The sequence below is a fragment of the Dipodomys ordii genome, unplaced genomic scaffold (genome assembly GCF_000151885.1).
Source record: "Dipodomys ordii isolate 6190 unplaced genomic scaffold, Dord_2.0 Scaffold298, whole genome shotgun sequence".
In the NCBI taxonomy this organism is placed as follows: domain Eukaryota; kingdom Metazoa; phylum Chordata; class Mammalia; order Rodentia; family Heteromyidae; genus Dipodomys; species Dipodomys ordii.
Genome location: NW_012267514.1, coordinates 464,250 through 481,851, shown reverse-complemented (window position 1 = coordinate 481,851; position 17,602 = coordinate 464,250). Strand labels below are relative to the sequence as shown.

Sequence of the window (17,602 nt, the reverse complement as noted above, 5' to 3'; positions counted from 1 at the left end):
TGTAGCCCACACCAAAAACAATGAGAATAGAGTTGGTTGCTACAAAAGAAGCTACAATGGTTCTCTATCTTCTTCACTCCCGACGATCTACTTACAAACAATACAGCCACCCAGGTAAAACATAACCTGGGGCTAGGCTGTGCTCTGCAGTTGGATTCAAATCCAATCATAGAGTTGGGATTATCCTAATGAAACAAATGTTGATTTGTTAAATAAAAGTTCATGACACACATGGCATAAGGTACCCAAAGTGTACAGAAAATGCAAAGAAATCTATAGTCAGCTTTTACAAGTAAAATAATATAATAATAGTGATTTCCCTGAGCACACTTTTCTACAGGAACAGGCACCCAGAGCAAATGACTGACTGAAGAGAAAAGTAAAGTTAGTAAAAATAGACAACTAAATGAGGAATGCATGATTTAGGACCCTTAGAGAGATAATTTCTCTGTGATGTCTCATTTACATAATAACATGAAATTCAGTAGCATTCATACTTTATGCAGAATGGCTTACAAAACTACCTAGATAGAAAACATCATTTTTTTACCTCTTCTCTGAAAAATCTAAATAACCTGTTTTCTGATTTCATAGCTTCCAACACTGACATTAAAACACATTTAAGGTGAAAAACATTCCATAAAATTTGATAGCTTAAATAATAGAACAATATTTGAATACAATAAAATTACCACAACAAACATTATAACCAAATTAACTTTTGTAAATACAATAGCCAGGTGATGAATAAAAAATGAACTCAATTAATTCATATATAATGCATATATATATGAATGCATATATATATATATATATATATATATTCTATTTAAGAAATCTTAACTGGAACAGGGAAATAAAGTTTTCACTAATAGAAGAGAAAGCACATTTGATAGTGGAGGGTGAAACTATGACATAATGCACTAGAAGATCCAATTTTTAAGATGATAGATGTTAAAACAAATGACAGAACTTAAAACAATGTTGATCACTGTCATAGAACAATGTGTATAATGAAGGAGAAGCAGGAATATATACCATAGAGTTATTCATTCAGAGTGGAAATTATAAGACTATATTTGAAGTATATCTGAAGTTTTAATTCTTATTACAGAGATTGAGAAATACAGACATGTGTGCCATTCTTGGGTTTTGCACAGGAAAATAAAAGCTGAGAACAATAAAATGATTTGTGTTTCCATGAAACGATTCCCAGAGATGAAAAATGGAGAGATACATCCAGAAGACAATGTTTCCATGGTAAAGCAATTTGTCCTGCTGGGATTCTCAGACCTTCCAAACCTCCAGGGTTTCCTATCTGGCATATTCTCCATAGTTTACACAATTATCCTAATTGGAAACAGCCTCATAATCATATTAACTATGGTGGACCCTGTTTTGAAGAAACCTATGTATTTTTTCCTGGCCAATTTTTCAACTCTGGAAATCTGTTATGTGTCAGTCACTCTGCCGAGGATTCTGGTCAGCATGTGGACTCTGGATAGAACCATTTCCCTACTGGAATGTGCCATCCAGTTGGGTTTCTTCCTGATCCTGGGAGCTACTGAGTGTCTCCTCTTGGCTGTGATGTCCTATGACCGCTATGTGGCCATCTGCCACCCTCTCCACTATCCTCTAGTCATGAACCCAAAGAAGTGTGTTCAGCTGGCAGCTGGGGCCTGGGTCAGTGGAATGCCAATCCAGATAGGACAGACCTGTCAAATATTCTCTCTGAATTTCTGTCATTCTAACCACATTGACCATTTCTTCTGTGACATGCCTCCCATTATCAAGCTAGCCTGTGGGGACACCTCTATGCATGAGCTGTCTGTCTACGTAGTAATCATGTTGTTTGCTGTGGTCCCATTTGTGTTGATCCTTGCTTCCTATAGCAAAATTATTTCCACTGTTCTGAGATTGCCAACAGCCCAGGGACGGGGAAAGGCCTTCTCCACCTGCTCTTCCCACCTGCTGGTTGTGGTTTTATTTTATGGATCTGCTAGCATTACCTACTTCAGGCCAAAGTCCAGTCATTCCGCTGGAATTGACAGATTGCTCTCTCTCTTCTACACCATTGTGACCCCCATGTTCAACCCACTTATATACAGCCTTAGGAACAAGGAGGTGATTGCAGCACTGAGAAAATTATTACATCGAGTATGATGTCCTCAACTATTTGACATTGTTTAATCGTGTCTTACACGGACCAGAAAGATAACTGCTTCATGCTTATGATGTATCTCTGTTTCATGTGAATATTATCTTGAACTTCACTGGCTGGATACAGAGTGACAAATTTTATCTATCCTCAATGAGCTCTGCCTAAGGGAAATAATTTCTAAAAAATAAGGTTTTAACATGGCAGGTTTTCAATTTTAATAAGCAAAGTAGAATTTAAAATGTTAGATGATTTGGCTTAAGTGTGAAAAAGTTCACTTAATGTATTCACTTATTAATTAGTTAATTAAGCTTCTGGCCTTGGCCATGGGGGCTCTCACAGCTCTCTACATGTCTGTAATCCTTTTGAGGTCTTATCTTACTTTAGGTGCAGTCTTGCCAGTATACCTGGAAACCCCTCCATCTTGTCATCCTCCTGTTCTCATCAGCCCGTTATTAGATCTTTCTGGTCTCCTGTTTCCTGAGTGTGTGTGGTCATTTAGACACATTCTAAAATCTAATAAATACTGGAAATTTTTATGGCTGTTCCTTAGATTCTATTAACACTTCACCATTGTCTATTTTCACAGCTTCACAACAGTTATTTTGTCAATATTTAATAAACATAATTCACAATTCAGATTCTATTTTTTTCTGAACTCATATATCCATTGAGTAAACTGGGGATTCATTCTTAATCTGGCATATACATTCTCTGTGAATCAAAGATTTTTTTTAAATGAGCAAATAAGCAAAAGAAAAGAAAAAAATGACTGGGACATGGCACTAGGGCTTGTAATGCTGGCAACTCAGGAGGCTGAGATATAAAAATTGGCATTGCCCGTCAGCTTGGGTAGACCAATCCATGTCATTCTTATCTGCAGTTAACTATCCAAAAGCAAGAACTGGAGGCATGGCTCAGGTGGTAGAGTGCAAGACTTGAGGGATAAAGCTAAGCAAGAGTGGGAGGTCCTAATTTGAAGCTTTGAAAAAATTGATTCTGGGGCTGTGAGTGTGGCTTAGTGCTAGAGTGCTTGTCTAGCATGCCTGGAGCCCGGGGTTTGATTCCTCAGTACCATATAAAAAGAAAGAGCCAGAAGTGGTTCTGTGGCTCAAGTGGTAGAGTACTAGCTTTAAGCACAAACAGCTCAGGGATAGTGCCCAGGCCCTGAGTTCAAGCCCCAGGTCTAGCAAAAAAACAAAAAAAGATTCTATATTCACCCATGTAGAAGCAAATGCACATACACATAGCAATCTAAGGATGAAGCCTTACACAAAAAAGTATCTCAACATTATCAATGTATTTTAAGTTTACTAGTGTTTGTTGAATTTATTGAGGAAAATATATAGGTCACTCTTTGTGACTTAGCAAGTCATCTAAAATATATTACCCAATGACTTATCCATATAAGAATATATATATTGGACTCAATTAACTGGCAAGAAAATGGGGTATTTGTGTTAAGTGGGACTAGCCTGACCAAGAAAGAGAAATATTTATATTAAGAATATAAATATTTTAAAAATGAAAGACAAGAATGTAATGCTGGGAGTTTTTAGAGGGGTGAACTAGGAGAAGAGAGCAAAAGGATTGGGTAGGAGATGGGCGTGGATGGGCGTGATTGAAGTAATGAATAGGCAGGTGAAAATACAATAACCAAATCCATTAAAACTGCTTTTAAAAGGAATAGAAGGAGAAAAAGAGGTGGGAGCTAACACTGTTCAGAAAGAGATGTATTCATTACCTTACTTATGAAGCTGTAACTCCTCTGTACATCACCTTTCCAATAAAATAAAAAAGGAACAGAGGGTAAAAGACAGTGGAGTAGATTAAGTGAATTTAATCAAAGTATATGATATATAATATGGTATAAAACTTTTTTTCAAATAGTACATGAAATGTTATGTTCTAATAATGACATTTTGAAAAGAATGAAAGAAAATACAGACTGTTGAACTCTTAGCAATTCAATTAAGATCTTGTGTGAAGAATGTTCAAAGGAGTCCCCAAACATCAGGAAGAGAAGAAATATTTCCAAATCATCCTATCAATCACAATGAAAATATTGGAAATATTCTAGCTAGAAAATATATAAATGCAGAATAATCATATGAATGTTGCATCACCTAACTGAAATTAAATCCAAAAGGGGATTCAAATCCACAAAATGTTTAATTTATACCAATGAGGTTAAATAAATGCATCAAAACTGATCTAACTCAAAATTGGTAAATCACCATATTACTTTGCTCAATGTAAAGGCATGATGCTTCATAAATATGTCTGTGTGTTTATTAATCTTTGAATTTGTACATCTCTAAAGTAGACCAAATATTGTCCTATAACCTTCCTGCATCTCTAAGCTGTCCTAAAATTGTGTGACCAACATTTTCCTACAGATTTTTAAAAACCCTGTCCCCATATGTTTAGTTATAAGGGTGTTATAATTTTTTTATTATTTTATGGTGATTATAACAGGAAAAGACATCACTAACTGGAATAGATCCTAATTAGTATTTTGCTTTTTAGATTTTTATAATTGACAGAGGTTAATGATACAAATACAATCTTCACTGGGTGTCAAGGAAGTTCAGCTGGAAATGGATGTTTTACTTGTGCTCCTGTTTGGTGAGCTACACTTTTCACAATGAGCTGCATCTGCAAATTCTGCATGCGTTTCCACTTGGGAGAGCTCCTGTGAATTGTTCAGTGGCCTCACCCCAGGCTTGGGGAAGAGGAAGCCTGCCTGACAAGCAGGAATGCACAGAATAAAGACAAACATGATAAGAAATGTACTCAATACCTTGCCCATGTAATTGTAACCCCTATGTATGGTGTTTTCACACACACAAAAAATTCTAACAAAAAACAACAATAGTTATAAATCATATGTATATGTTACATCCACTTAGGAGAATTTATTACTGGTGTTATATATACATTAGAATCTAGATAAAACATTTTGCAAGAACAAATCTGAAAAAATAAAGGATCCACTTATTTGTAAAAAAAAAAAAATAGACACACCTGACCCAAACAGTCCTAGGAGAAGTTACACTTTTTCTAGCTCAAGGCATTTTTAATTAATTTTATCTTTGCAACTTTTAAAGGAACATTGCAGTCTATATAATAAATAGTAGGTAAATAAAAGGTTGTGACCTTCCCAAAGTAAATAGTTCCCAGTGATCATGGAACAGGAAAAGATTCTGAAATGTTACAGAACAAACTGTGGAAGGGTAAGTTTTGGTTGTTGAAACATACTCCTTGAATGACAGGCAGACCCATAGTTGAGTTAGGTGACATGGGAACAGAGATGATCCTCAGAGGAGAGAAGAGTTCATACTTAAAGGACATTTTTATTTCTGAAAACAGAAAGCAGTGGAGAGTTGGGGATCAACTCATGTAAATTAGATTAAATAATGTTTCTTCTGACTCAATCCATTTTATGTAGGCATTAAAGGTAAGTATTATACATAACCAATACCCAACTAAGTAAGAAGAGACTACATTTGTCTAATTGAAATATATTTGAATTGAAATGCCAATGTGAAGAAAATGATCTAAATTCAATTTTTATAGGTTGATCACAAGAAAATGTGAAGTATTTATTACATAGAGTCCTGTCTTGTTATATTTTATTATTATTGTAAAGATGATGTACAGTGAAGTTATAGTTATATGAGTCATTAAAGAGTATATTACTTTTTAATAGCATTATCTCTTCCTCCTAAGTATATTTTGATAGTATCATTTGACCCTGATTTATATACCTAATAAACAAATTAGTGAATAGCTAGTATTTAAATGGATATGTATTTTTCCTACTAATATCTGGAGAGTTCCTTTGTATTTGAATTATTTTCCCTCCATTAATGTATACATTCAATCAAATTGGATTAACTATGTATATATAGTATTAAAGTAACATAGGATAATAAGTTTATAAAATAATCGTTGTATATTAACTTCTTTTAAAGTCATATCTTTGTAAGGTTGTTTGAAGCTATTGGTTTTTGACAATATTACCAACTCAGATATAGTATTTTATTTCAATTCGGGCACTTATGCAAACAATACATAAAATATGTGTTTACTTGCGAGGTGCTGTCTCCTCCTCTACTGGGTATCATTTTTTATGCTGAGTGTGTTTGAACTCCTTTCATAGACATTTCCATTAATACAATGGAAAAGTCACCCAACAGTGAAATTGTCTGCCAGAGCCCCCCTCCCCCACCCAGCCCACACTCAGGTCCATTCTACTCTCATTTGAGGACACCATTTGATTGCACATTAACGAATCCTAACTTCAAATGTTCATCAGCTGATTTACAAAACTATGGGAGAGTTTGATTATTGAAATGCTTGTTATTTTCTCTAGAATATAGTAGATAACAAAATTAAAAAACAGATTTTATGTTTAGTTTTCTTCTACTTTGTCACAGTGTCCTTAGGGGGACCATCTTGGACATTCAGTGCTATTGCCTTCCTGTCTGTGTCCATATGCTTCTGAAACTCAAATGCAGATCACTGACCACACTTCCCACTTCCATTGCATGTTGATAGATATGTCTCGCTATTGCTCTGAGTTACTGTCCTTTGGTTTTCAGGTTTTCTTACTTAATAGTATGGGTGTGATCTAGCCACAACAAATTCAAGGAAATGAAAGTCAGATACTGCAAAAGTAGAGGAAACAACAAGTTCCCATACATTCTGGTTGTTCCTTCCCCACTTGATGAGCATGCACATAGACACACAGGTAAGGTGTTTTATTTTAATCAATCTGAACTGGGTTTGGGACCTATGCTTCTGTTCAGAACCATTTTTATATCATTGAAGCAATCAATTTGAATTGTTACTAATAGCTACAATTAAAGAGAAAATGAATATTTTAGGACAGTCACAAAGATGAGTTGTTCTCAATAATCCTCCTATATAATAATCTTATAATTTAAATGTGCATGATTTAATTGCAATTATTTTATGAGTTTTGCCAGACAGAAAACATCTTAGCCTTTTCTCTCCACTCTAAAATCTGAATAAAGTTTACACATGCTGATACATTGATCACATACTAAAACTCAAACATTTTGAGCTTTGTAATATTCCATACTATTAGTTTAAAAATTGCATTTGTTATTTATATCTTTTAATTGTGCTACATAGTAATGTGTTAACTATCATGTTTATTTTGTTTATTTTTAAAGTGATTAAAATGAATCATTACTATACTGAAAATAAATTCAGATTTGGAAGTTATTGATGTTTCATGAATAATAAAATTTAAAATAACAGTAGTCATCATAAAACTAAAATTATAGCAACAATACAATATCTAGTTTTACAAGAACCTTTTTTTCAAATGTATACTTTTTATAATGAAAAAATAGACATAATTTATTTTAAAGCACCTGGAAAAGTTAAATTTTATTTTTAAAGTGAATGAATATGGTGGCAACATATGGTGTTCTTGGGTTATTCATAGAAAAGTAAATACTGAGGACAGTTACATGACTTATTTCTGATTAAATAATATCCCACAGATGAAAGATGGAGAGAGAAGAGCAGAAGGCAATGATTCCATAGTGAAAGAATTTGTCCTGCTGGGATTCTCTGACCTTCCAAACTTCCAAGGGTTCCTATCTGGGGTGTTTTCCATTATTTATATAATTATCCTTACTGGAAACAGCCTCATAATCATAATAACCATGGTTGACCCTACTCTACAGAAACCCATGTATTTTTTCCTGGCAAATTTTTCCTTCCTGGAAATTGGTTATGTATCAGTCACTCTGCCTAGAATTCTTTTCAGCATTTGGACTGGGATTAGGACGGTGTCTCTACCTGTCTGTGCAACTCAGCTGTGCTTCTTCCTGATCCTTGGGACCAATGAAAGTTTCCTGCTGGGTGTGATGTCCTATGACCGCTATGTGGCCATCTGCAACCCTCTCCACTACCCTCTAGTCATGAACCCAAAGAAGTGCATTCAGCTGGCAGCCGCAGCCTGGCTCAGTGCAATGCCAGTCCAGACAGGACTAACATGGCATATATTCTCTCTGCGTTTCTGTCATTCCAACCAAATTGACCACTTCTTCTGTGACATACCTCCTATACTCAAGCTGGCCTGTGGGGATACATTTATGTACGAATTGTCTGTCTACATAGTAGCAATTCTCTGTGCTGTGGTCCCTTTCTGGTTGGTCCTTGCTTCTTACAGCAAAATCATTTCCACCATTCTAAGGCTACCTTCTGCCCAAGGACGGGGCAAGGCCTTCTCCACCTGTTCCTCCCACTTACTGGTTGTGGTTTTGTTTTATGGATCTGCCAGCATTACCTACTTCAGGCCCAAATCCACTTATTCTGCAGGACTTGACAAACTCTTCTCTCTGTTCTATACCATTTTTACTCCTATGATGAATCCATTGATATACAGCCTTAGAAACAAGGAGGTGATAATGGCATTACGGACATTAATACTAAAATAATAATTTCAGGTGGTTGCGGGAAATTGTTTTATTTTGGGTCATATAATCAGTAATCTTTTGAATTTCTTCCTTTACTCTTTATTTGGTTGTCTTGTTCTTCCTTATGTCATTACTCTTAACTTTTAGTCTGGTATTTATTCCACTTCATAATGTATTAGAAAATTTCTTCTATCCATAATTTCATAAAGGTAATATTAATGTGTCACTCTTTCCTGTAAATAAGTAAGCAGAATTGTAAATATTTTAGAATGTGAAAATGTTTTTCATGATTAAACTTAAAATATAATCCCCATTATGTCAGTTAAATTTTTTCTATCTTTTATTAATAAAAAATCCTGCTGCAGAATTTATAGTCTATTAGATTCACATACACACATGACACTGAGAAACTATTGAAAAGGCTTGATTCTTTTTAACTGAAAAATAGCAATATTATATCACTTTTCTAGGGTTTCAGAATTTACATTCTTATATAATACAATATATGTGATATCCACTGTCAATAATTGCTTATATATTTAGGTTGCTTTTTTTTCTTTTTTAGCTTTTGCCATTTTGTGTATTTTTATTGTTATTGTAAATGTGATGTACAGAGGGGTTACAGTTACGTAAATCATGTAATGAGTCCATGTCTCTTTGTACAATGTCATCCCTTCCCTCACTCTCTCCCAGGTTTTCCCTCTGATATTCATCCACTAGTTGTATATTTCATTATCAAACTAATGTCCAGTGAATATCACTGCTGCATTTGTTCCCCTTTTGTTTCTCCATTTCTGTGCTCCCCTTTACCCTCCTACAGACAGACAAATGAACAAATGAAACAAATGAAAAGAAAACAGAAACAGCAACATCAAAAAAATCTCTTGTTTACATTCTTGGAGTACATTTTGATATGGTCAGGTACACATAGCTATTGAGCCTTTGTGTTTCTCTCCTAAGAACATTCTCTTTTGATCTCCATCTTTGTGAATGCCTAGATAGCTGTATGATTTATCATGTCCCAGTCATTTATTTATTTACTTATTACTATCGAGTATGCTTACTTTAGAATTATAGGCACATTCTAGTTACCACAATAGAGAGAAACCATGCAACTTCTCTTTCTTTGTGTCTGACTTACTTCACATAATATAATTTGGATTCCTTTAAAATTTCCCAGAATAACCATTAATTCATTATTGCTCAGTTCCTATTTTCTAGTATAGAACCTGGGCTTCATGATTTGACTAATAGAATATTATTTATTCAAATATATGTATCTAGACAGAGAATGGAAAAAATAATTCATACATATGTAATTAGCTTTTAATTGCATAATATGCACTTTGAATTGGTATTTTCAACTTAAGAGGGAATAAAAGATATAGGAAACCTTCTCAATGCTTCTTTGATTCTCACCTACTTTCTCTGCTCTGCTCAGTTTTTGATGCCACAATACTGAATGAAGTTTTATGAGATAATGTTCATGTGGCAATATATTTAACAAATGTTAAAATCTGTGAAATTTACCATAGTGATGTATAATCTAAAAGAAATTGTAGAATGCCCTGTGTTACAATTTTCATAATCAAAACAAAACCCAGAAGCATACTCTGATTTCAATGGCTTTTTCTTGTTAAATTTTCAGGATAGAGTAAAAGTATGGCTTTTAAATATAAAAACAAGACTATACTTTCAGGGATCATTTCCATAATTTGTTAACTATAAAAACAAGGTTTTGAGGTTCCATTTCTGTACTCCCTTCATTTTGTAAATGTGTGTATGAGCAGTGGCATGATAGAAAAATAATATTTGAAATTAGCTGAGGCCTCAAATAAGTCTGGTAATTCTGAACATATAGCAATATGAAATTTATGTGACTTTTGGATCCCTTAATTTAAAGAAAAAATTGTAATCTAGCAAACTTTAAGCAAATGTAAACATATATCTAAAATTTTAAGATAAATAGAAAAATATCTAATTATTCATATTGTTTTTATGGTATTGAAATATTGATTTGGAGATTCATGACTTAAGTAGGAATTTGGTAAGATTCCCTGATCTAGTGCTTTCAAGTTGAAATCTGGAGCTATAAAGAAAGTATACATCCCAGGAGGTTGATCTATTTTATCCTGTCCTTTTACACCTGTTCTTCAGTCCACATCTTTCTCCATCACATTTTTCTTAGATCTCAGTCAATGACTGATGGGAAAACATGGTTTTTCCCAATATGATATTACCAAACATATTATATGGTGAGTTAGTACTGTAGGGAAATAACTACATATTGAAACATTTACTCAAAAAACACTATAACACTGAACATAATCATGGCATGTCATGATAGGTTTGGGTGTGTGTCATATAGTACAACCTGTTATCAACACAGTGATAGGTCATATAATTCTATATATCACAGAAATATAGTAGTAATATATTATAAATACTTTATGACTACACAGTATGGAAGCACTACCTTTGCTATTAATTAAATAATCCTTCTACATTGTCTAACATAGCTAAGATATGGAATCAACCAGATGCCCTTCAGTGCATGAATAGATCAAGAAAATGTGGTATGTATACAGAATGGAATTCTATGCTTCCATCAGAAAGAATGGCATTGCCCATTCATAAGGAAAAGGAAAGACTTGGAAAAATTATATTAAATGAAATAAGCTAGAACTTAAGAAATATAGGTGGTTGCATGATTTCCCTCATTTGTAGTAATTAGAATGTGCTACTAAATCTACAAGTAAACACAAAGGATAATAAAAGACAAAATAAAACTTACACTTGTCATGATAAATTAAACAGAACTCTAAACAGTGAGACCAAAGTAGGATATTCTTTAGAGGATCACAAAGACTCAATAGGTATGTGTATATGATCATATAAAATGATGCTTATTGAAATGAACCCCAAGAAATGGAAACAAGAGGATATTTTTTACTTTTTTGTGTTTTTTTCCTGTTTTTGTCCTTTGTCATTATTTTTTATTCCTTTGTATTTTGTCTGTGTGCAAGAATATCTATTTTGGGGAAGGGTAAGAGGAAGCACAGAAAAAATGGGACAAAGGGTGAACTAATTCAGCACTGATACTCACTAGTACTCTGCTGGGAATGGACTATACATGCTTTCATAGAAAAAAATTACATTGATGAGTTTTGGTGTCTATTATACTCTAGAAATGTTTCTGCCTAAGTATTAGTCAGCTTCTTATCCCTGTCCAAAAATTCTTAGAAGGAATGAATTAATTGGTTTTTGTGTTTTAGAGTTTTCTATTCTCGGTAAGCTCTCTTAATGCTTTTGTGACTGTGAGGTTGAGGAAACCTGTAGAGATTGTTCAACTCATGATGAACAGGAAAGACATATACACACTCTCTCACACACACATGTGCGCGCGCACACACACATGTAGTTGCACAGGATGGGAAGGAGATGGAGAAACAGAGAGACAGAGACAGAGATAGTGAGAGAGAAATCCCACTTGATAAATGATGCTCCACATTCTATTAGTGTCCTAGGCTAGTAAGCACCTGGTCTTGGCGGAGCATTTGTGATCTATGCTACAAGTATATGTACAAGTAGGTTTTCTGACTCAATTGTGCAAAAGAGTAAATTATTTGGCTCCCATATATATTCAAAGAACTAAGAGTGCAGTTCCCTTCCAAGTTCAACAATACTGACGCCCAGTAGAAATTTACATTGCCATTCAGATCCCAAGATAAAAATCAAAGCTGAATTTCTGGCTCTCAGGGAGTCAAACAGACAGGGTTTACCTACTCTGTGTCCAAGGATAGTACTCTGTGCTATACAAGAATTGAACAGGACTGAGGAACTGTGAATTGATATTGCAAGATGCTAATTGCCTTACAATTAGAGTTGTTTATCCTTCTCAGTGAATTTAAACACAAAATAGAAAGACTTATTTCCCTTATTTGCAATAACTAATACTAGTTATTTGTCTGAGACAAAAAGAAACTGCCAGACAAGTTGATGTTAGGCAAAATGAACCCCAAGATAAAGATTCAATGTTTTTTCTTTCTTGCGATTGTTTCCAACATATTTATATGATGATTTCTTTGTTGCTTTGTATGTCCCTCCCCCATGGTATAACCCCTGCTTTCATTGTATTTGATGTTGATATAATTTGTGGAGGGGAAGGGAAAAAACAAATTGTTTAAATAGGGCTACAGGTGGATCCATTACAACAATGAGATGTATAAGACGTTATGTTGAAAATCTAACTTTACAACTTTGGAGGGGTGGGGGGTGGAGTTGGTGGGATGGTGGTCGGGGTTGTGGGGGGTGGAGAGGGGAAAGGATGGTATGGGGAAACAAAGGAGGAGGCAACAACGCTTGATAAAAAATCTACTCATTATCTTGCTCATGTAATTGTAACCCCACTGTATGGTATTTTCACAAAAATAAAGATAATTTTATTAACTTTAAAAAAAGATTCTGCATAGAATTACATCTGAACATAGTTTATGTTTCCGAATTTCCCTAGTGATGCTTTCCTCTTTGTTCTCCTAGTTTTTTCAGCAGTAAAACCAACGACTTTCACTCATCAGCACACAGATTTGATCATGTACTGAACAGTCATTGTCCAACTATGATTGGTAATTGTCATATTCTGTAGAGTCAAGAACTCCAGAAAATAGTGGTAACAACATCTGTATATGTGATTTTCTATTACTTAGGCTTTGTAGGTCAATCCTATAATACTACTAACTATGACATACATTTTGCTAGGGTCTGGAGGGCAGATTCAAGACAAGTTCAAAACATCTCAGTTTATTCGCAAGACTATAACAAAATAAATAAAACTAATAAGGATTTTATGACTCAAGGAATGGATCTCAATACCCAGGAATATAAAATCATATATATATATATATATGCATATATATATATCTTTAAAAATAAATGGAAGCTAAAATATCTACATTTTGAAGTCCATTTATTTACATTGTAAAGTTGACAGGGTAAAATTTTATTATGAGAAATTATTTTCTTCAGGCATAGATCATTGTACAGGGATGAATTTGTTCACTATATATCTCACCAGTATATTTCCGGCTGATAGCTACATGTAACAAATATATATCATAATCAGGAAACATCTATGTTTGTGAGGCCATGATGGAAAGAGAAAGTTTCTCTGATACATGTAAGAGAACATAAACAGTTTCAAGTAATTCATAGTACTATGTTTTAAATATTAATTTTTTCAGTGCTGCAATCACATCCTTATTCCTAAGGCTGTAAATCATTGGATTGAACATAGGAGTCAAGATGGTATAGAAAAGAGAGAGCAACCTATCAATTCCAGCAGAATGACTGGACTTTGGCCTGAAGTAGGTAATGCTAGCAGATCCATAAAATAAAACCACAACCAACAGGTGGGAAGAACAGGTAGAGAAGGCCTTGCCCCGTCCATGGGCTGTTGGCAACTTCAGAATGGTGGAAATAATTTTGCTGTAAGAAGCAAGTATCAGTGAAAAAGGAACCACAGCAAACAACATTGCTACTACATAGACAGACAATTCATGCATGGACGTGTCCCCACAGGCTAAATTGATCATGGGGGGTATGTCACAGAAGAAGTGGCCAACTTTGTTAGAACTACAGAAATGCAGAGAAAATATTTGACATGTTTGTCCTATTTGCACGGGAATTCCACCGAACCAGGAGCCAGCTGCCAGCTGAATGCACTTCTTTGGGTTCATGATTAATATATAGTGGAGAGGGTGGCAGATGGCCACATAGCGGTCATAGGACATCACAGCCAGGAGGAAGCACTCAGTGGCTCCCAGAATCAAGAAGAAGCACAGCTGGGTGGCACAGGCCCTTAGAAAAATGGTCCTATCTTGCATCCAAATGCTGACCACAATCCTAGGCAGAGTGACTGACACATAACAGATTTCCAGGCAAGAAAAATTTGCCAGGAAAAAATACATGGGTTTCTTTAAGGCAGGGCCCACCCTGGTTAATCCAATTATGAGACTGTTTCCAAATAGGATAATACTGTAAATGATGGAAAACACTCCAGATAGGAACCCTTGGAGGTTTGGAAGGTCAGAGAATCCCAGCAGGACAAAGTCTTTCACCATGGAAACATTGCTTTTTTTGTTTATCTCTCCATCTCTCATCTGTGGAAAGATTTAATCAAAAGCATAAGTCATTCTAACTAAATTTTATAGTTCAATGATGGCACAAAATCTTGCATGGCATAAAAGCAAATATATAACTTAAGATATTCTAAAAATAGAATTTGTGTAACTTTTCTTATTAATAAAAGTCCACATGGACTTATCTATCTAGAATGTTAAACATTTTTATATTGATGAACAGTATAATTTTATATTTTGCTATCATGTCATACTCAGAATCTCATAAATCTGGATCTATTTTCTTTTTACAGGTCTTGGGGCTTGAACTCAGAGCCTATGTGCTGTCTCAGAGGAATTTTGTTCAAGGCTAGTGTTCTAACACTTGGGCCGCATCTCCATCTCCACAATTTTTGGTGATTAATTGATTACATGAATCTCAAGGACTTTTCTGCGCAGGTTGGCTTTAAACATCAGTGCTCAAATCTCAGCACATTGAGTAGCTGGTTTTACAAGTCCACTTGTATCCCTATTTAAACAATTTGTTTTTTCCCTTCCCCTCCACAAATTATACAAACATCAAGTACAGTGAAAACAACTGAGATACCACCTCACCCCAGTTAGAATGGCTATGATCAAGAATTCCAATAACAACAGATCCTGGAGGGGATGTGGATAGAAGGGAACCCTACTGCATTGTTGGTGGGAGTGTAAACTTGTTCAACCACTTTGGAAAGTAGTATGGAGGTTCCTCAAAAGACTCCACATAGAGCTCCCCTATGATATAGCAATCCCACTTTTGGGCATTTACCTGGATGTTCGCAAACAAGACCATACTAAAACACAACTATGTTTATTGCAGCATTATTTACCATAGCTAAGATATGGGCATCTTGCCCTTCAGTAAATGAATGGATCAAGAAAATGTGGTATATATACACAATGGAATTCTATGCCTCCATCAGAAAGAATGACATTGCCTCATTTGTTAGGAAATGGAAAAACTTGGAAAAAATTATATCAAGTGAAGAAACATAGGTCCCATGGTTTCCCTTATTTATAATAACTAGTATATGTCTGAGACAAGCAGAAATGGTCAGATAAGTTGATGTTAGGTGAAATGAAACCCAAGATAAGGACTCAAATGTTTTTTCTTGCTTGCTATTGTTTCTAACATATTTATAAGATGATTTCTTTGTTGCTTTGTAAGTCCCTCTCATACAGTATAACCCCTGTTTTTATAGACAAAATTAGGTATATTCTTTTAACAAAATATGAGATGCCATATAAAATATTTATTTGAACAATGAAATAAATTTGGTGTTGATGCTAATAGAAAACTGAATTGAGGAATAACAATAAAAATGAAGGACTGATTGCTGTATTGAACATTGATTTTCAGTTTGGGAGGCTTAGATGTTCTAAATAAATAGTATAATTTGATATATCTCCTTAAAAGTAAAGATAATATTTTGAAAGGATGAAAGAAGACCCACATTTTCCATATCATTCGTGATTAATGGAGAAAAACAAGATATAATTTTAGAGCATCTTAATTATAGATGTGATAAAACAAGGTATTATAATTTTAGAGTATTTAGCACTCCAGTCTAGCAAGCAAATACAAGATAATGTACTTTCCTTGGATCATACTTGTAAAAATAAGCACTGAGAACAGAGAAATGAATTGTACTTCTGGTTAAATCATTTCCACAGATGATCCCTGAACCTATCAAACCTGAGGACAATGTTTCCACAGTGAAGCAATTTCTCCTACTGGGCTTCTCTGACCTTCCAAACCTCCAAGGGTTTCTATCTGGAGTGTTCTTCATTATTTACATAATTATCCTTCTCGGGAATAGCCTCATAATCATAATTACCAGACTTAACCCTGCCCTACAGAAACCCATGTATTTTTTCCTGGCTAATTTTTCTTTCCTGGAAATCTGCTATGTATCAGTCACTCTGCCTGTGATTCTGGTTAACATTTGGACTCAGGACCGAACCATGCCTCTGCTGGTCTGTGCCATCCAGTTGTGCTTTTTCCTCATCCTAGGAACCACTGAGTGCTTCCTCCTGGCTGTGATGTCCTATGACTGCTTCGTGGCCATCTGTGACCCTCTCCACTATCCTCTGATCATGACCCCGATGAAATGCATTCAGCTAGCCACTGGATCCTGGCTCAGTGGAATTCCAGTACAGATAGGACAGACCTGCCAGATATTCTCCCTACATTTCTGCCAATCTAACCACATCGACCACTTCTTCTGTGACATACCCCCCATTATGAAACTGGCATGTGGAGACACATCTGTACACGAACTGTCTGTCTATGTAGTGGTCATGTTAGTGGCTGCTGTTCCTTTTCTGTTGATCCTTGCTTCTTACAGCAAAATCATTTCCACCATTCTAAGGTTGCCAACAGCCCAAGGACGGGGCAAGGCCTTCTCCACCTGCTCTTCTCACCTGATAGTTGTGGTTTTATTTTATGGATCTGCTAGCATTACCTATTTCAGGCCCAAATCTAATCAATCTGCAGGAACTGACAGATTGCTTTCTCTTTTCTATACCATTGTTACTCCCATGATGAATCCGCTGATATACAGCCTGAGGAACAAGGAAGAGATTGCAGCATTAAGAAAATTATTCCTTAAAACATAGTGTCATACATTTCCTTGGAATCTAAAAGAGTTGATGTCACCTACCATCTTGTCTTTTCATAGTTATAAGGGCAACATTGCATTCTCAACTCAGAATGGAATGTCATGCAACTTACCATATATTTTTGATATATTGAAACCTTATTCTGAAATTACTCAGCCCGACTATATAGTACACCAACTCATAGCTCTCCAATGTTATTTAGG

The 17,602-nt window shown here is 35.0% G+C and overlaps 4 protein-coding genes across 4 annotated transcripts; 3 read left to right on the top strand and 1 right to left on the bottom strand.

Moving 5' to 3' along the window:
- Nucleotides 1-1,218: 1,218 nt before the first annotated feature.
- Nucleotides 1,219-2,163, top strand: LOC106001449 (olfactory receptor 10AG1-like). Its single transcript, XM_013036541.1, has one exon. It carries the CDS (start codon nt 1,219-1,221, stop codon nt 2,161-2,163), a length of 945 nt encoding a protein of 314 aa, XP_012891995.1.
- A 5,535-nt stretch (nt 2,164-7,698) lies between these two features.
- On the top strand, nt 7,699-8,640 carry LOC106001452 (olfactory receptor 10AG1-like). The gene has a single exon (XM_013036543.1). It carries the CDS (start codon nt 7,699-7,701, stop codon nt 8,638-8,640), a length of 942 nt encoding a protein of 313 aa, XP_012891997.1.
- Nucleotides 8,641-13,832: 5,192 nt separating this feature from the next.
- LOC106001453 (olfactory receptor 10AG1-like) lies at nt 13,833-14,777 on the bottom strand. The gene has a single exon (XM_013036544.1). It carries the CDS (start codon nt 14,775-14,777, stop codon nt 13,833-13,835), a length of 945 nt encoding a protein of 314 aa, XP_012891998.1.
- A 1,674-nt stretch (nt 14,778-16,451) lies between these two features.
- Nucleotides 16,452-17,396, top strand: LOC106001450 (olfactory receptor 10AG1-like). Its single transcript, XM_013036542.1, has one exon. The coding sequence runs from the start codon at nt 16,452-16,454 to the stop codon at nt 17,394-17,396; it is 945 nt and encodes a 314-aa protein (XP_012891996.1).
- Nucleotides 17,397-17,602: the final 206 nt, after the last annotated feature.